At 46.3% G+C, this 15,446-nt stretch overlaps 1 protein-coding gene across 2 annotated transcripts in view; it reads left to right on the top strand.

The window, feature by feature from the left end:
• Window positions 1–12,574, top strand: part of LOC102385863 (ovostatin-like) — a 53,512-nt gene extending 40,938 nt beyond the window's left edge. The window contains exons 27-36 of one of the 2 annotated variants that reach the window (XR_001358720.2): window positions 534–605; window positions 2,344–2,509; window positions 4,292–4,509; window positions 5,119–5,334; window positions 5,432–5,556; window positions 5,778–5,868; window positions 7,121–7,189; window positions 10,876–10,978; window positions 11,880–11,989; window positions 12,399–12,574. Coding sequence is in view for 1 of the 2 variants with exons in the window: in XM_006032678.2 (XP_006032740.1) it covers window positions 534–605; window positions 2,344–2,509; window positions 4,292–4,509; window positions 5,119–5,334; window positions 5,432–5,556; window positions 5,778–5,868; window positions 7,121–7,189; window positions 10,876–10,978; window positions 11,880–11,932 (1,113 nt within the window). In the remaining variant the exon portion in view is untranslated. The remainder of the gene's footprint in view (window positions 1–533; window positions 606–2,343; window positions 2,510–4,291; window positions 4,510–5,118; window positions 5,335–5,431; window positions 5,557–5,777; window positions 5,869–7,120; window positions 7,190–10,875; window positions 10,979–11,879; window positions 11,990–12,398) is intronic. The other variant, XM_006032678.2, reaches the window with a different exon arrangement.
• Window positions 12,575–15,446: the final 2,872 nt, after the last annotated feature.

Genomic DNA, 15,446 nt, shown 5'->3' with positions numbered 1-15,446 from the left:
AACTGTGAAACAGTCTGACACTGTCCTGCTGCCCAGATGTTCAAACCTGCCCTGCGTCTCTAGCATTGTTTTCTAATGGCCCTCCCACAGGCAAGGTATGACCCTTACAACTTCCAGCAGGTAGTGTCATAGAAGCAGCATGGATTTTTTAGATGAAAGTCCTTAGTTTTATTCCCCAGAGCTATATATATATATATATATATATATAGATATGGAAGTTTTATAATATAATATAAATATGCATATATGTGATATATATGCATTTAACTGGGAACCACAGGCCATATTCACCTGTGTTTTACAAGTATAAACTCCCAGTAAACCCACCAGTCATTTGTGCTCATATTACAGTAAGTAAAGTCAAATTTAACATATTCAGTTTATGTATGCACACACAGCATGTAAGTTCCCTTGAATGGAAATACTTACCTTTTGAGTACTGGCCTTCCAGGTGCCAAGATGCAGGTACATGATACCTGAAAGCTTAACTGAAACAAGCCTATTGACCTATTTTTCCTTTCTTTCCTGCTCAGGGTGGAGACAGTGGACTTTCACTCACAGCCTATGTCATTGCAGCTTTTCTTGCAGCTGGACACTCCACCTCGGTATGAAGTAAACACTTTCCTGCCTTCTTAGACTGGCCAGTCTAAGGTCACAAGCAGCAGAAAAGTGATCAGCTGTGCAGCGTTCCTTTGCTTCAGCTATGTCTTAAATGCTGGCTCTGAATCATTGTGTTTCTATAAGGACAAACCAAAAGTTCTGTACCAGAGTTGTTGCATGTAGATGGGCTCAGTAGTGCAATAGGCACCTGACATATGATGGGGATTAGTCATGTGTCTTGCCTTCAGTTTAACTGTAGGTATAGCCTGATTTATCACTAGAACTCCTTACTACGAATAAGAAATCCGTTGCTTTAGAAAATAATGTTTTTGATCAAATTCAATCCAGATTCAATTTGTTCAGCATGCAGTAGATTTCCTAGCCTTTAGCCTGGAAAATTCACTCTGGGACCTTGGAGTTGAATTGTGTTTTCATTTTCCCACATGCTTGTTAGCAACAGAAAGGAAGGATGCAGGGTGGTACCTGGAATGGGGGGACCTGAATGCAATTCCCCTCTGCTATTGCTAGTTTCCGAGTGGTCAGGGGCCATGCACTGCACCTATGTGAGCAGCAGGTTCCTGATGCCACATACCGTGCTGGCCCCCTTCTGTTCCTTCAGTGCCTCCTCTTCCCAGTTAGCTGTGCTGTGCAGGCTCCCTCCACTCCCCCTCTGCACCCTGCCTTGTCAAACTACATGGGGAACCCCCACTACCATGCAGGGACCCTGAGCTGCTCTGAGCTGTAGGCTGCCTGTGATCCACGGGTCACAAAGGGCTATAGCACCTTACCCTGCCCCCAGAGCAGTGGAAGGAAATTAAAGCTAGAGCAGGAAGATGGGGAGAGGGGAGCTGAGATCCCAGGGGGAACAGCAGCTGGGGTGGTGGCAGGAGTAGTGACTAGGCAAGTGTTTGGAGTTCACCACTTAATCTTTCACAAGCAATGTAAGGCCTGTGAGCTGCAAGTTGGACAGCACTGTTATAGAGGACCAGGTGCTCAGGTAGGATGGGTCTCAGTACCAAAAAAGTATCCAAGACAGATATTAAAAAAACATTCCATAGGATCAAATTCTGCCTCAATTATACAGGTGCAACACCATTATTTGCACATCAGAATTCCAAGTTGGGTGGCCCAGATGTAACTGACATGGTGAGGAGACAACATGGTAACTTTTCTTGGTGATGTATAAGCCAGAATAGAGGTGCATTCACCCAAAGCTGAATAATCACTCTTCTTCTAGGCTGAAGAGAGTGATTATTTCTCTTTGCTTACGTCAGATAGCAATGGCAATAATAGCAATGCCTCTTTTATACAGCACTTTTCATTCAGTGCCTTTGGAAATGAACCAGCCATGCTGTCAGCGTGAGATTCCAGTAGTGCCAGTTCAAAGAATAGCCAAAATCTTTTAGGGTAGGTGTGGCCAATCTGTGGCATGAGTGCCTCAAGTGCCACAGGCAGCCTCTTTGTGTGGCACATGGCAGATCAGGGATGAGACGGGCAGCACAGCAGCAGATGGGGCAGAAAGCAGAAAACAAAGCAACAAATCAGGCAGGGAGCACAGGGCTGAGAGCAAAAAGCAAAGCAGCAGATCAGACAGGGAAGAGGGAATGGAATGGCACTTGAGGAGGGTATGGGATTAATTTGTGGCACACTCCAACAAGGTTGTCTCTTCCCCCCCACCGTTATAGGGAAAGCAAACATGCTATATTGTACACCACAGACCCTAAACTGTGTTTTCATTTCCAGCACACGGTGGTTCAGAATGGCCTGAAGTGTCTGGAGGCTGTTGATAGCAATGGAGTCACCAATTTGTATGGCCAGGCCCTCCTAGCCTACACTTATGGCTTAGCAAGCAATAAAGCAAAACACAGATTCTTCTTGGAGAAGTTGGACAAATCAGCTACCAAACGTGGTAAGGGTCATTTGGAAGTCTTCCATGGCAGGCATTTAAAGTAGTTTGGGTGAATAGTCTGTGGCATCAAAAAAATACTCTTGGGGGGGTGAGCACGCTAGCAGGGAGAGAGAGATTGCAGAAGGATCTGGATAGGTTACAGGGGTGGTCAAACAGGAACAGGATGTGTTTCAATACGGACAAGTGCAGGGTGCTGCACTTGGGTAGTAGGAACCAGCAGCACACTTATACGATGGGGAACTCCCTACTTGAGAGCACGGAGGCGGAAAGGGATCTTGGTGTCATTATTGACTCCAAGATGAACATGGGCCGACAATGCGAGGTCATGGTTGGCAGGGCTAACCGGACCTTGTCGTGCATCCACAGGTGCATCTTGAGTAGAGCCAGGGAGGTGATCCTCCCCCTCTATGCGACGCTGGTCAGGCCGCAGCTGGAGTATTGTGTCCAGTTCTGTGCGCCCCATTTCAGGAGGGATGTGGACAACATGGAGAGGGTCCAGAGGAGGGCCACCCGCATGATCCGGGGACAACAGGGCAGACCCTACAGTGAGAGACTGCGGGACCTGAACCTATTCAGCCTCCACAAGAGAAGGCTGAGGGGGGACCTGGTGACCGTCTATAAACTCACTAGGGGGAACCAGAAGGGTTTGGGGGAGACGCTGTTTCCCCTAGTCCCCGCTGGCATAACAAGGAGTAATGGGCACAAGTTGATGGAGAGGAGGTACAGATTGGACATCCGAAAAAACTACTTCACAGTTAGGGCGGCTAGGAGCTGGAACCAACTTCCAAGGGAGGTGGTGCTGGCCCCTACCCTGGGGGTCTTTAAGAAGAGGCTGGATACCTACCTGGCTGGACTCATTTGAGTCCCGTTTTTTGTTTTTAGGGTTCTTTTGTTGTTCTCCCGCCCTGGCAGGGGGTCGGGCTAGAAGATCTATTAGGTCCCTTCCGACCCTAAAACTATGAAACTATGAAACTATATCTGGCCACTACAATCTTCCCATTCCATATTAACCTTGGCTAGGCTTTCTCTAAAACCAATCATTGAATCTTTGAACTTCTTTCGACTTTGTGCCCTAAGCCAAAGGGAAAACCAAAGCCTAGTGTTCTCACAGCCTCAATTTCCTTTCTTTTGATTGACTTCTGTTTGCATTTCCCCCATCTATAGCTTTGGGAGCACATATTAATGCTTGTCGCACCAGAGTTTATTGCTCCCGGGCACTGTGTTTACATGTGCACCCGGGACCGTAGCACATTGAACAAGGTTAGAGCAGCCCTGCTGGCATGGAATACAGGGGGCCAGCCTGTCAGCCTGAGGCTGCTTTGCCTCAGCTTAACATGCTGCAGAGAGTCTGGCTGGGGCACAAGGGTCCCCGCACTGTAACACTCTTGTGCCTCACCCAGCCACATCAACATCTACACATGCATTACTGCAGAGTAAAAAACTCTGCAGCAGAATAGTACTTGTATTTATAAGTACTATCCTGCTGTGTAGTTTATTAGTTTCCTGAGGCCTAATAGGGCTGTACGTGTAGATGCCAAGACTTTTACTGTGGAGCTAAACAGGCAATTCCTCAGTAAATGTCTCGTGTAGACACACCCTGTCTTGCTGAAGGAAAATCCTGATCCCTTCTCATTCAGAAATGAGCCCAGAAGTTCCCAAACTGGCTAGTCCCAGGCAAAAGACGAGTGGTAGCCAGTGGACTGTACTACCCCACATGACAAAATAGTAAGGTAATCACTAGTTCATTCTTTAGGCTCCTCACCATCCCTATTCTGTTCCCAGATGGCTCAGTTTATTGGGAGCTGGAAAAGAAGCCACCAACAGGCAACTTCCCCTTCTACTTGCGTGCCTCTTCTGCCGAGGTTGAACTGACCAGCTATGTGCTGCTGGCACTGCTCAACCAATCCAATGTGACTCCAAAGGACTTGTCATACATGTCTCAGATTGTGCAGTGGGTTGTCAAACAACAGAATCCATATGGGGGCTTCTCCTCCTCCCAGGTGACTTTTCCCTCATGTTAGAAGGAACAGACCCTGAAAAGAGTCTTCCAGCTGGATCCCTCTCCTATATATTATGGGTATTTCTGCTGGGTATTTCTGATGAGAAGAGTAAGACCCTGGAACTCACTTCCTCCTTGTGTCAAAAATAGCCTAAATCTGGTGACCTAAAATAATATACTTGACAGGGTACTGGAGAGGTTAAAGGGTATGTTTTTAGAGATGACAGGGTTGGGTAGCTCTTTAATACACTGAGTCATCAGTTGGCTGAACCGAGTTACTATTACCTCTTTGAATATTTGCTTTTAATGCTGCTGGGTATATATGGGTGCTCTTGTACTTGTCTTTAATTGTCAAGACATGTCAGACTCTTATGCATAGAAGTCTTTTTTGCGTTCTTTAAATCTGATTAAATAATATTTGGCCCACATTCACACAATAGTGGCAGACAATAGTAGTAGGTGTCCTGAGATAATTCAAGCCATAAAGCCCCCCTTTTCTTTCTGTCTTAACTGGGGGAGATAATAGTGTCCTTGGAGTGTATATGAGCTGTGTTAATCTCATGCATCATATCCCAGCTGAGTCTGTTTCTGATCATGTTGTACTTTTCAGGACACTGTTGTTGCTATCCAAGCTCTAGCCAAGTATGCGCATCTCACCTTCTCCAAGGATGGTCAAAACACAGTTGAGATCAAGTCCAAGAATCTTTCAAACAAGGTCTTCCAGGTGAACAATAAAAACCGCTTCCTGCTGCAGCAGACTTCCCTGCCCAGTGTCCCAGGGGAGTACAGGGTGGAAGTGAATGGCAACGGCTGTGTCTACATGCAGGTAAACTAGTGCCCAGCACCCTGATCCTCAGCACCTTCAGCTGATAGCTCAGCAGAACTCCCTTCTTTTGCTGCCTGACACATTTTATCTCTTCTAGACAACACTAAGGTACAACATCCACCTGTCTGGGGAGGACTCTGGGTTTTCTCTCTCTGCACAGCCGACAAATGCTTCCTGCACAAGCAACTTCCCACCGAAGTTTGACCTTGTCATCTCGACCAGGTAACCTCCCTCATCATCCCAGCTGCTGGGGTAAAGTGTCAGGAAAGGGAGTTAAGAAAAACCAGTTAGTGCGTTACTGGTTTGTAGTTGCAGTAAGACAAGTGGGACTGTTGCTGATCTGACCATCCTCCAATATAGCTGAATGGGGAGATTTCACATGTTGAAAGGGTCATTGTGTTTCTACCTCATGAGCCAAACTAATGGGGTATCTCTCATTTCAGTTATGCTGGGAAGCGGAGTGAGTCCAACATGGCCATTATTGATGTGAAGATGCTCTCGGGCTTTGTACCTGTTAAATCATCCCTGCAGGAGGTAAATGATGGGAGCATGGGGTGAATAGGAGCAAAATTGGTTATGGCAGTGGCGCTCAACCTTTTTTGTACCAGGACCCATTTGTAAACATCAATAACCATCCTGACCCAGTGTCCCTCACTCCCGACCGACTGCCCCCAGGCCCCAGCTCCCCAGTGTGTGGGGCAGGAGGGGTGTATGTGGGGCATGGGGACCCCAAAGCAGCCCTTCACAGGCAGGAACTCTGCTAGCCTGCAAGGGAAAAGCCACAGTTTCCCACATTTTTCTCCTTTAAAGGAAAATCCATTTTTAAAGTTTGTTTCTGATCCTTTCATATATTCTTGTGACCCACTTTTGGGTCACAACCCACAGGTTGAGAAACACTGGGTTACGGGATACTATAGCTTGGGCTGGAGAAGAAAAGGGGTCCTGTTAGCAAGCTGAGGAGCTGAACCAGGTGGTGAATTCAGTTTTAAGCAGCTGGCCATATGACCATCCACTGCATTATCTGTTGGTAGCTGTTCATTGGATGAAGTAAGGCATGGACAATTATGGCTCCAATCTTAGGCACCATGTCTCATGTCTATTTTCCTGCATCTCTGCCTGGATATTGTTTCAGTAGACAATGCCCTTATGTATGCAAAACAGTTTCAGTGAAACGTGATATTTGCACCACTTAACAATGCCAACATTGCATGGCACACAGTGGCACCCTTAAAGGGATATTACAGCACCCCAGAGTGCCATACCTCCCTGCTTGAGGATCACTGGTCTGGAGCCCTGTGAAATCTCTACCTTTTTAAATCAGACTGTTGCACAGAAACTTTTTAAACTATTCTGCATCCTACCCATTTTTCTTATCATTTCAGTTAGAAAAGGGGTATACTTTTACACTGAAAACTTGTATTTGTACATGTTTTGATTGTACAGCTATTTGCCCCCAAACAGTTACCTATTTTTGAAAAAAAAGAATACATTCCACAGGAGACTAGGTCAGGCTGAACTGAGGAAAAACTGGTAATTTAGTTAGTATTTTCTGCCAGTGTGGACCTTATTTTAAGTTCAGAATGAAATGCAGAAAATTGTGAATTTTGCACTGTTCTGTGTTTCATTGGATCTAGACCATCACATTTCTCAACCTTTTGTATTACTTGTCTTAGCCATGAGATGTCACTGTGGCCCTATAAGAATGTGCCTACTACAAGGAACCATTTAGTATAGGTTTGGGAATTTCTCTTCTGTTTAAAATCAGTATGATTTTCCTTGTTTAAAGCTTCAGAACAGTCGTGTGGTGATGCATGTGGAGACCAAGAACGACCACGTCCTCTGCTACTTGGAGAAGGTAAGCTTGGAGAAAGATGTGCCATGCCGTTCATCTCCGGTGTTTGTTAAATTTGGAAATAAAGCAGACTCCCAAATAAAAGAACGAACTCGCTGTGAGCTGATCAGCAACACACCAATCTTCATCATTCCTTACCGAGAGGCTTAAAGGTGTTGTTGCCACCCTATAATTGGTAAGGCAGGCTGCTTCAGTGACATGGTCGAAGCCCAGGAATCTAGGCAGACCGCTAGGTTATCCCTATTCTGTTGTGATCTGGGGAAACTGAAATAAGTACAGTGTAGTGCAGGTGAATAGGAATACAGTCACCATGACGTGTCCTTGTGGCAGGGCACTGTGTGTGCCGGCCACCTTAAGGGCCTGGAGCTGGCAGCCGCCAGGTGCCTGATGAGGGCCGCCATTTTGGATCTGGGGCTGCCCATATAAACAGGGCAGTTCTGCTGTGAGAGGCCAGGCAATGACACCGCCCGGCCGGAGGGCTGCAGATCTCAATCTGGAGGTAAGGGAGGAGCTGTAGGGGATGGTCAGGAGGCTCCTGGTCCTGGGTACGACCTAAAACTGTACCCTGCCAGGAGTGGGTGGCCTGGTGGGGCTCCCAGTGGTGCGGGAGCCCCCAGGAAATGCCAGGCCAGTGACCACCCCGGTGAAAGGCGGGTCGGGGTGCCTTAACCCCTAGCCCCCACCACCGGGTGGGTTACCCCTTTGTTGGAGGACCCAGAGGGTGGACCCCTTTGTTAGAGGGCGTCAGAGAGTGAGATAAGGGCCATAGACTCAGGCCTGTCTGAACTCCCCCTGACTGGTCCATGCTGGGGCCAGGGCCGGAAGGGCCGGGGGCCCACCGCAAGGAACGCCCAAGAGCTGAGGGCCTGGGGTCCCGACTAGCCTGGAGGTGGGCCAGGGCTATTAGCCGAAGGTCCTGGTGGGGGGATCACACCTGAAGGGGGATCAGTTCAGGGAGCTATGGTGCCCGGTGCGATGGCAGAAGAGTCCACCTGAGGGGAGGAATCCAGGTGGAGTTCAATAGTAGGGTTCTGGGGCCCAGTGTGGGGGCCGGTGGTAGTGAGACCATCGTGATGCCATCTGCAAGGCGTGGGCTGTGGTGAAGGGGAGGCATGGAGCCACAGATAGCGCCCCCTGGAATCAAGGCAGGAAATGGGCAGCCTCCCGCTTTATTAACATCCACTTATTAATTATGCCAACAAGGCGTGGCGGGTGAGATGCAGGCAGTTAGCCCAGAAACAGGTGGGCGGGTCACGGCGAGATTGGCCCCAAACAGGCCCCCTGTTACAGTCCTGGAAAGAGAGAGTTGTGAATTCATTATTAATCTTTACCAGAGAACTACACGCTTACACAGCATTTTGCAAATATAGATAAACCTCACTCCCTGCCCCAGAGATTATAATCTAAATATGTTGGCTGCTGCTACTACTACTGATAATTAGAATGAGATCTACTGTATTTACCAGAATCCAAGATGACATTGAATTTAAGACAAACCCCCAATAATTAGAGTCTAGACATAGAACATTTATCAAATTGTTATGATATTCCATGTGTAGAATCTAATTATCAGGGGGTCATCTTAAATTCATCCCCTCCCTCCACTGCAGCAGGGCAAACAGGGGAAGGTGGTGGGAGGAACAGGTAGCAGAGGAGTCGAGTGGCATGACCCCTGCCCCTTGCTAGCTATTCTCTGCACTACTTGTACCCCAGCTGCCTGCTTCCTCGCCAACCTGGTGACTGTGCACCTCATGCTTGCCCCTCCTGCAGTGTCACCTGCTTCCCCTGCACTTGCTACCACCCCACACCTCCTGACACTTGCCCCTCTCCATGATGCCTACACTGCCAGGCACCATGCCCCCTCTGACACTTGACCCCCTCGCCTTCCCCCGCCCTCTCATCTGCCCCTGTGCTGCCTTCCCACTGCTCTTTGCAACCATGCCACTTCCCTCCCATCCTGTTCTGCTGCCGCCTCCACTTACCTTGCTGTCACAGCTCCAGCTAGGACCCGGCTCCAGCCTGGGGCAAGGAGCAGAGAGCACAGGCTGCCTCTGCCCCCCCCCCTGGCCACACAGCTGCTGTTGTGGTGGCCGCAGCTCCAGCCCCACCCCTGGAGCTCAGACCAGAGCTTCCACCACCACTGAGTAGGTTGTGGAGGGGCAGAAGCAGCTTGTGCTCTGTGCTCTCTGCCTGAGGCTAGAGCTGCAACAGGAGGGCAAGTGGTAGTAGCAAATGTGGGAGGAGAGCAGAAGCAATGGGGAACAAAAGCTTGAGGAGCCGGGGCTGCAGGGAGCAGGTGGTAGAGGTGGGCAGCAGGTGAGACTCTGACCCCAGGCTTAGCATTGCAGCTACAGCCACAGCTGCAGCCATTACATCCCCCTACTTGCACTCAGATCTAAGATGAGAGCCCCCCCAAGTGTTGAGTGGGAGAAAACCCCTGTCTTGGATTTAAGTAAATGTGCTTAAGTCGCACTTTTCATCAAGAGATCTCCAGTTGCTTTACAGGTTCAGTGTCATTCACTGTTTTATATACAGGGATTTGATGCGCTGAGGATGGATATGATCCTATCCCAGATCTATTAGAGGAGCACCCTCCCCTCCTCCTCCCAGCATCACCTGCAACAAACTTTATTTTCTTTCTAAAATCAGCTTCTGGAAACTGGGATGCACAGTATAAGCAAGGAAATAGTTATAGCAGTTCCTGCAGCATAAGCCTTCTGGGAGGGAGCGGGGAGGAGGTAAAGGTCATACTACACTTGCTTCACAGGGAGCTATACAGTCAGCAGGCTGGGCTGCAGCTACTTGGTTACTTACTGGAACTTACAAGTGTTTTCAAGAACGGATCTTTTTTTCCTTTCATCCTGCCTTTCAACAGCAAGGTGTATATCTTATATGGTGACATGGTGTATGCAAGAAAATATGGTAATAAAGAACACAGGGAATGGGTTAACATTGGTTAAAATGTAATTGGTGTTAATATAGCAAGAGGAGGAAGGGGACAGGAGAAATGGTAATACATTGCATTTTATATAGTGCTTTTTAGCCTTATGCCTCAAAGTGCTTTACAGTGAAAAGCAAGATTTGTTAGGTAATATCTTCTACTGGACCAATTTCATTAGCTAAAAGAGCTGTTAGAACAGCTTTTGGGCACAGAGTGCACTTCCTCAGATCTGAGAGAGAAGCAGATACAGCCTAAGCACACCAAAATAGTTCGTCAGGGAACTGAGGAAAGAATTAGGGGGGAGGCCAAGGATCTTAAATCTAGTGGGGTGAGAAGAAGCCAATGGTGAGATGAAAGGAGTGTGCTGACCTGGTTAGAACCAGCCTGGGAAGAGCAAGATGACTGGCAGTGACTTCTTGGAGCTGCTGCAGGGGGAAGAAGGAGAAATGCAGAGGTTACAATAATCAAGACCTAGTCAAGGCCTTCAACAGGGCAAAAAGAATGGAATCTGGAGATGAGGAAAAAGCAACAGGACTTGGTTGTTTCACCACAAGATGTAGCTAGCAACTGATTTCTTTAGCTATTTAACTGGCTTATTAACAATCTTATCAGCCTAGGAGAATTGGAAAGTTGAAGAGTTGTAATGTGTATCTTTTACTGGTTTGGAAATGTGTTTGTGCTGCCTCATTCCGTGAAGTGCATATTATAAGAAACAAAGCGTGACATGTTTTTTCTGTCCTGCTCCCAGGTTACCCAGAAGGAAATCCGTTTCTCTTTCAGCATTGAACAAAGCCTTCCTATATCTAATATCCAGCCAGCTTCTGTGCAAATCTATGATTACTATGAAACAGGTAGGAGGCCTGGTTGGGCTGAATAAATACCCTTTGAATCAAACTACTAATCCCAGTCTTAGCTAGAGGGTGGGAGGTGGCTGATTAAATGTAAAATACGCATAATTGCCCTATCTAACGCAGGTTCCTCTTTACAGATCTGCTTTTGCTCAGTTTTTAGTTCTTAGCAGACATAGGTAAAAAGCACACGAGTATTGCAATTGCATGAACTGAAGGAGAGACACTGAGAGTTCCCCAACTTGTTCACTGCCTGATTAACACAAGCCAGGAGGGAAACTGATACCGCTATAATTACCTTCCCTACTAGTTGCTCCCCCTTTACCTTGTTCACTCATTGGCTTTTGCTCTCTTATCACAGGTCCAGCCTTAAAGCAAAAGTGAGTGAGCCACCAGGGTCAACACTTTTGTCTTGCCTTATCTGGCATGCCTTACCCATCCACCCTATTACTGCCATAGTAGTTAGGGACTAAGTAGCTTTGGTTGTAGCCTGTATCACAAAGTATCTGTGGCTTACATGATGCAAATGCACCATAAAGTTCCATGTTCTTTTCCAGATCCAGAATAAATACCATGAGCTCTCTCTTACCAGATAATTAGACATGTCCAGAGCCTGTGTGGAGAGGGACATTCAGTCTGCTCCCTATGAATGTGCATTCTGCTATCCAAACTGCATGTCAGAAACAATTTCCCTGCTCGCTGATTGTCCTCCCTTCTGTATATTGCCAGTACACTCATGGCAAACATTGGGCACTGAAGAGCCACAGACATTGGTGCCTTGACAACAGGGAAGACGATATAGCTACTTAGGAACCTGGCATGCATATTATCATGGGTGTGCATGCACTGGCAATGGAGTGATTCCTCACAGGAATATGAATGTTATCTTTCTTTTCTTTTTCAGATGCATCCAACGTTGCAGTCTACAATACACCCTGCAAACAAGCTTCCACTTGAAACTGGGGAGGAGGCAGGAAGAGGTAACGGAAAGCCAGAGACCCCAGCTAAGCTTGGGTAGGGAGAGAAAAGTTTTGCATGTTTGTGGAGAGGGCATATTAAATTGGAAAAATAGATAGGGGATGAGTAATTTTAGTCATTGTGTCAATCAGGATTGTCTATTCTTTGCCAATGCTTCAGAAAATCTAGGGGACAACTTGCGTTTTATCTTTACTACCTGAAAATCAGGAACTCTGTCGTTCCTGACAAAGCAGATCCTGTGAAAATAGGTCCGCAAATCCTCCAACTTTTGAGTAACCATGGGCAGGTATTTCTGAGAGAGTTTTTGTAAAACTAGACTCCTTAAAATCACATTTCTGGCAAGAAATGCCTCTTTACTGAGCTATCATCTTGGGGAGAAAATATGTTTGTACTTGGAAAAAAAAAATCTTTAGGTTTTAACTATTCTTTTTTCTTTTCCCACTAGTACAAATTAAAGCTGTGAAAATCTGATATTGATCCCTTATTTCCTCTGACAACATGGAAAAAGCTGTTTCAGAAATGTCACACTTCTAATCACAAAGGGAAAACAATGGCATTTTTGGTGTCATCTTTTTTTTCCCCCCCCTCTTCAATATGCTTTGAAATAAAGTCCTCTGATTAACAGAATCATTTGTCTGGACTGCTGTACCTTCCCATAGTCTTTCCAGTTGGTTACCACTGAATATTTCTGGAACCGAAACCCTGATAATATGGAGACTTATGGAACTAGGGCCTGCACTTTCAATGATTTGAGGTAACAAACATTAAAATCATCCAATCATACAAGATAGTTTCTAAAAGTCAGTCACAAAAGCAAGCAAATACCAAAATGAATGTTTAAATATATCTTTTTAAATTAAAAGAACTAAGGAAGTGGTCTTTAAACCTTGCAGGGTGTGTCTACATGTTCATTAATGTACCTTTGCTACTGCACATTAAGTTTAGTACCTTTAATATGAGGTATTAGATAAAGCTGCAGTAGCTGTGCTGAGGTGCAGTAGCAAAGGCAATTTTTTTGTGATGCTTAATGCGCAGTACTATTCTACTGCGCATTAACATATTAGCACCGTGTCACAGGCCAGCTGGGCACTGTGAGTGTATCAATTTAGTTGTAGGCTGACTGGGTGCTGCAACTGTATCAGCCACTGGGCTGTTTGATTTGGGTTTGAGGGGGGAGAGTTGGGAGTAAAGCAAAGGCAAATTTATTATAGCTTACACACACAACAGTTAACAGAAAGATAAATGTGACAAGCAGATAATGCAGTATTAAAGAGCTAATAGTAAATAATAACAACAGATAGAGGGATCAATCTGTCACAAGCCAACTGGGCACCGCAAGGGTATCAGCCACTGGGCTGTTCAGAACAACAGATAGACAGACATGAGTTGGCAACTTATCGATAGTCCCTCAATGCCAGGTGCACACCAAGTGATTCCAGCGAAGTCAGGCATCCCCGATCAACGCTGTCGGAGGGATTACCAGGGAAGCTCCCTTGATCAGGATCCAATTCTCACTCACACCGGGAGTCCAGAGTCTAGGCTTAGAACAATAATGACCATTCTGTTCCCTCCTTCCTGCTGGTCACCTGACACACGCGCTTTTTATACCTAGTCTTATGCTAATCTGTTGGCTTTAGAGCCACTCACAATCTTGCCCTATAGCTGTTACCCTATGGGATTGAAAGGTGTTAAAAATGATCATAAAAGGTTACTACCCAGACTTGGATTTATCCAATAAGCAAATTACAATGCAGCACCTTTAGGTTTGAAATTGACATTACTCAACCCTTTTAGATTTTCCTGAATATGCTTTCTTGAGACATACTTTCCTGGAATGTGTTGGGTGTGCCAGGCGGTTGGATCCAGTTCTTATTGTCAAGGCTGAACCCTGAACAAAAACTGTTAGGTCAGCTAATCTTGCAGTTACAGCTTCGCTTTTGGGGCCCAGTCAGTTCCACAAACAGTTAGTTTTATCATTTTGGTTAAACTTATGACAGACAAGTTACATTTGTGGGTTAAAAAATTACAAGCTTTACATTAGGCAAAAATTCCAAATGCCTCCAAGAAGCACATATTTATTGCTTGTTAATCCCTCTGGTTCTGGCCATCACAGCACGGTTTTTGCTGTGACACGCTAATGAGCAGTGGAACGATCCACTGTGCATTCAGGTGTCTTGTGTAGATGCACCCACAGTAGAGTCACAGATTATCATGGTAATAAGATGAAAGATTCCAAACACAAGGGAAATATGTATAGATTAAATTACTAAAATGCACTTGCTTTGGTAGTCAACCTCATTCTAGAAAGGATAAGGTTAACTTGATGGCCCTTCTTGGATACGACTGGCTGTGCAAAGTGAGGCCTGCATTATCCTGTTACATATTTCTGTCTAATGCAGTAATTGCTGAATGCCACATCAAATCAGTTCCTAACATTCAAGGAGTATTCAAGGTATCAATGGCCAGAAACCTACCAATTTTGATACTAAGCAGACAACCAGAGAAGTCTAATTCAGAAAAAAATCAAGGCTTCCAGAGTACCAGGTGGTTTAGATACCACCAAGTTCAGTTACCATATGTGTCAGAGATGACCACTTCCCTTGGTTCTTGGTGGAACTGTCTGTAGTCTGGATTATGACAAAGAAAGAAAGGATTGGGAGAGGAGGAGAGCAAAAGGATGGGAGAAACTAGGAGAATGGCGGTGTTGGGAGCAAGATTAGGGGAGGTGGGCTTAGATGTAACCAGAGGTAAGCAGATACCCAAAGGAGGATAAACAGATGTAGAAAGAAATGGGGGCAAATGGTGGGACTGGAAGGAACAGGGTTCTGGAAAAGAGGTGTGTGTGGGAATGATGGATTTGGGGAAAATACTGGACTTGTGGGAGGAAGAGTCTAGGGGAGAAAGCAGGGACCCTCAAGGGAACGGGAGATTTTGGGGACAGGTGGTAATGAGGGAGACAGGGAGCCAGCTGAGGAGAAAGTTGGATGTCTTAATGCGGAAGCAGAATTGCAAGATGGGGAGAGCAGAGATGGGAAAGGAAAAACAACGGCCTAGGAGAAAATGGAGATATAAAGTTGGGGGGAGGGGTGACAGAGGCTGTACTATGAGAGGGACGGAAGGAAAGAGGAACCACATGAAGGCCCTGGCAAGGCAGGAGACAAAGTGGGACCCCAGAATGGGGAGAAGGGACATGAGGGGGTCTAGAGGCAAAGAGAGGCCCTGGCAGGAAAAAGTTATGGGAGTTATAGGCAGTCCCTAAAACAGAGAAGGATGGTGTCACAACCCAAAGTTGTGATTTTTGTTTTTTTGTGTGTGCTTTGGCACCACTGAATTATTTTCCCGCCAATTCGTAGCTTTCTTTGCAGTGTGCATTTCTTCTTTGCAGCACAGAGATGCATGGTGCAAAGAGTTCCCGCCATTTGTATGATAATTCGAGCCCCATTACTGGCCTCCGTGAAATTATGCACACGTGGCGGCTAGTGATTGGCTTGCT

Source organism: Alligator sinensis, unplaced genomic scaffold (assembly GCF_000455745.1).
Source record: "Alligator sinensis unplaced genomic scaffold, ASM45574v1 scaffold317_1, whole genome shotgun sequence".
Taxonomy (NCBI): Eukaryota; Metazoa; Chordata; order Crocodylia; family Alligatoridae; genus Alligator; species Alligator sinensis.
Note: the sequence above shows the minus strand (reverse complement) of the source record. Positions and strands in the feature narration are given on the sequence as shown.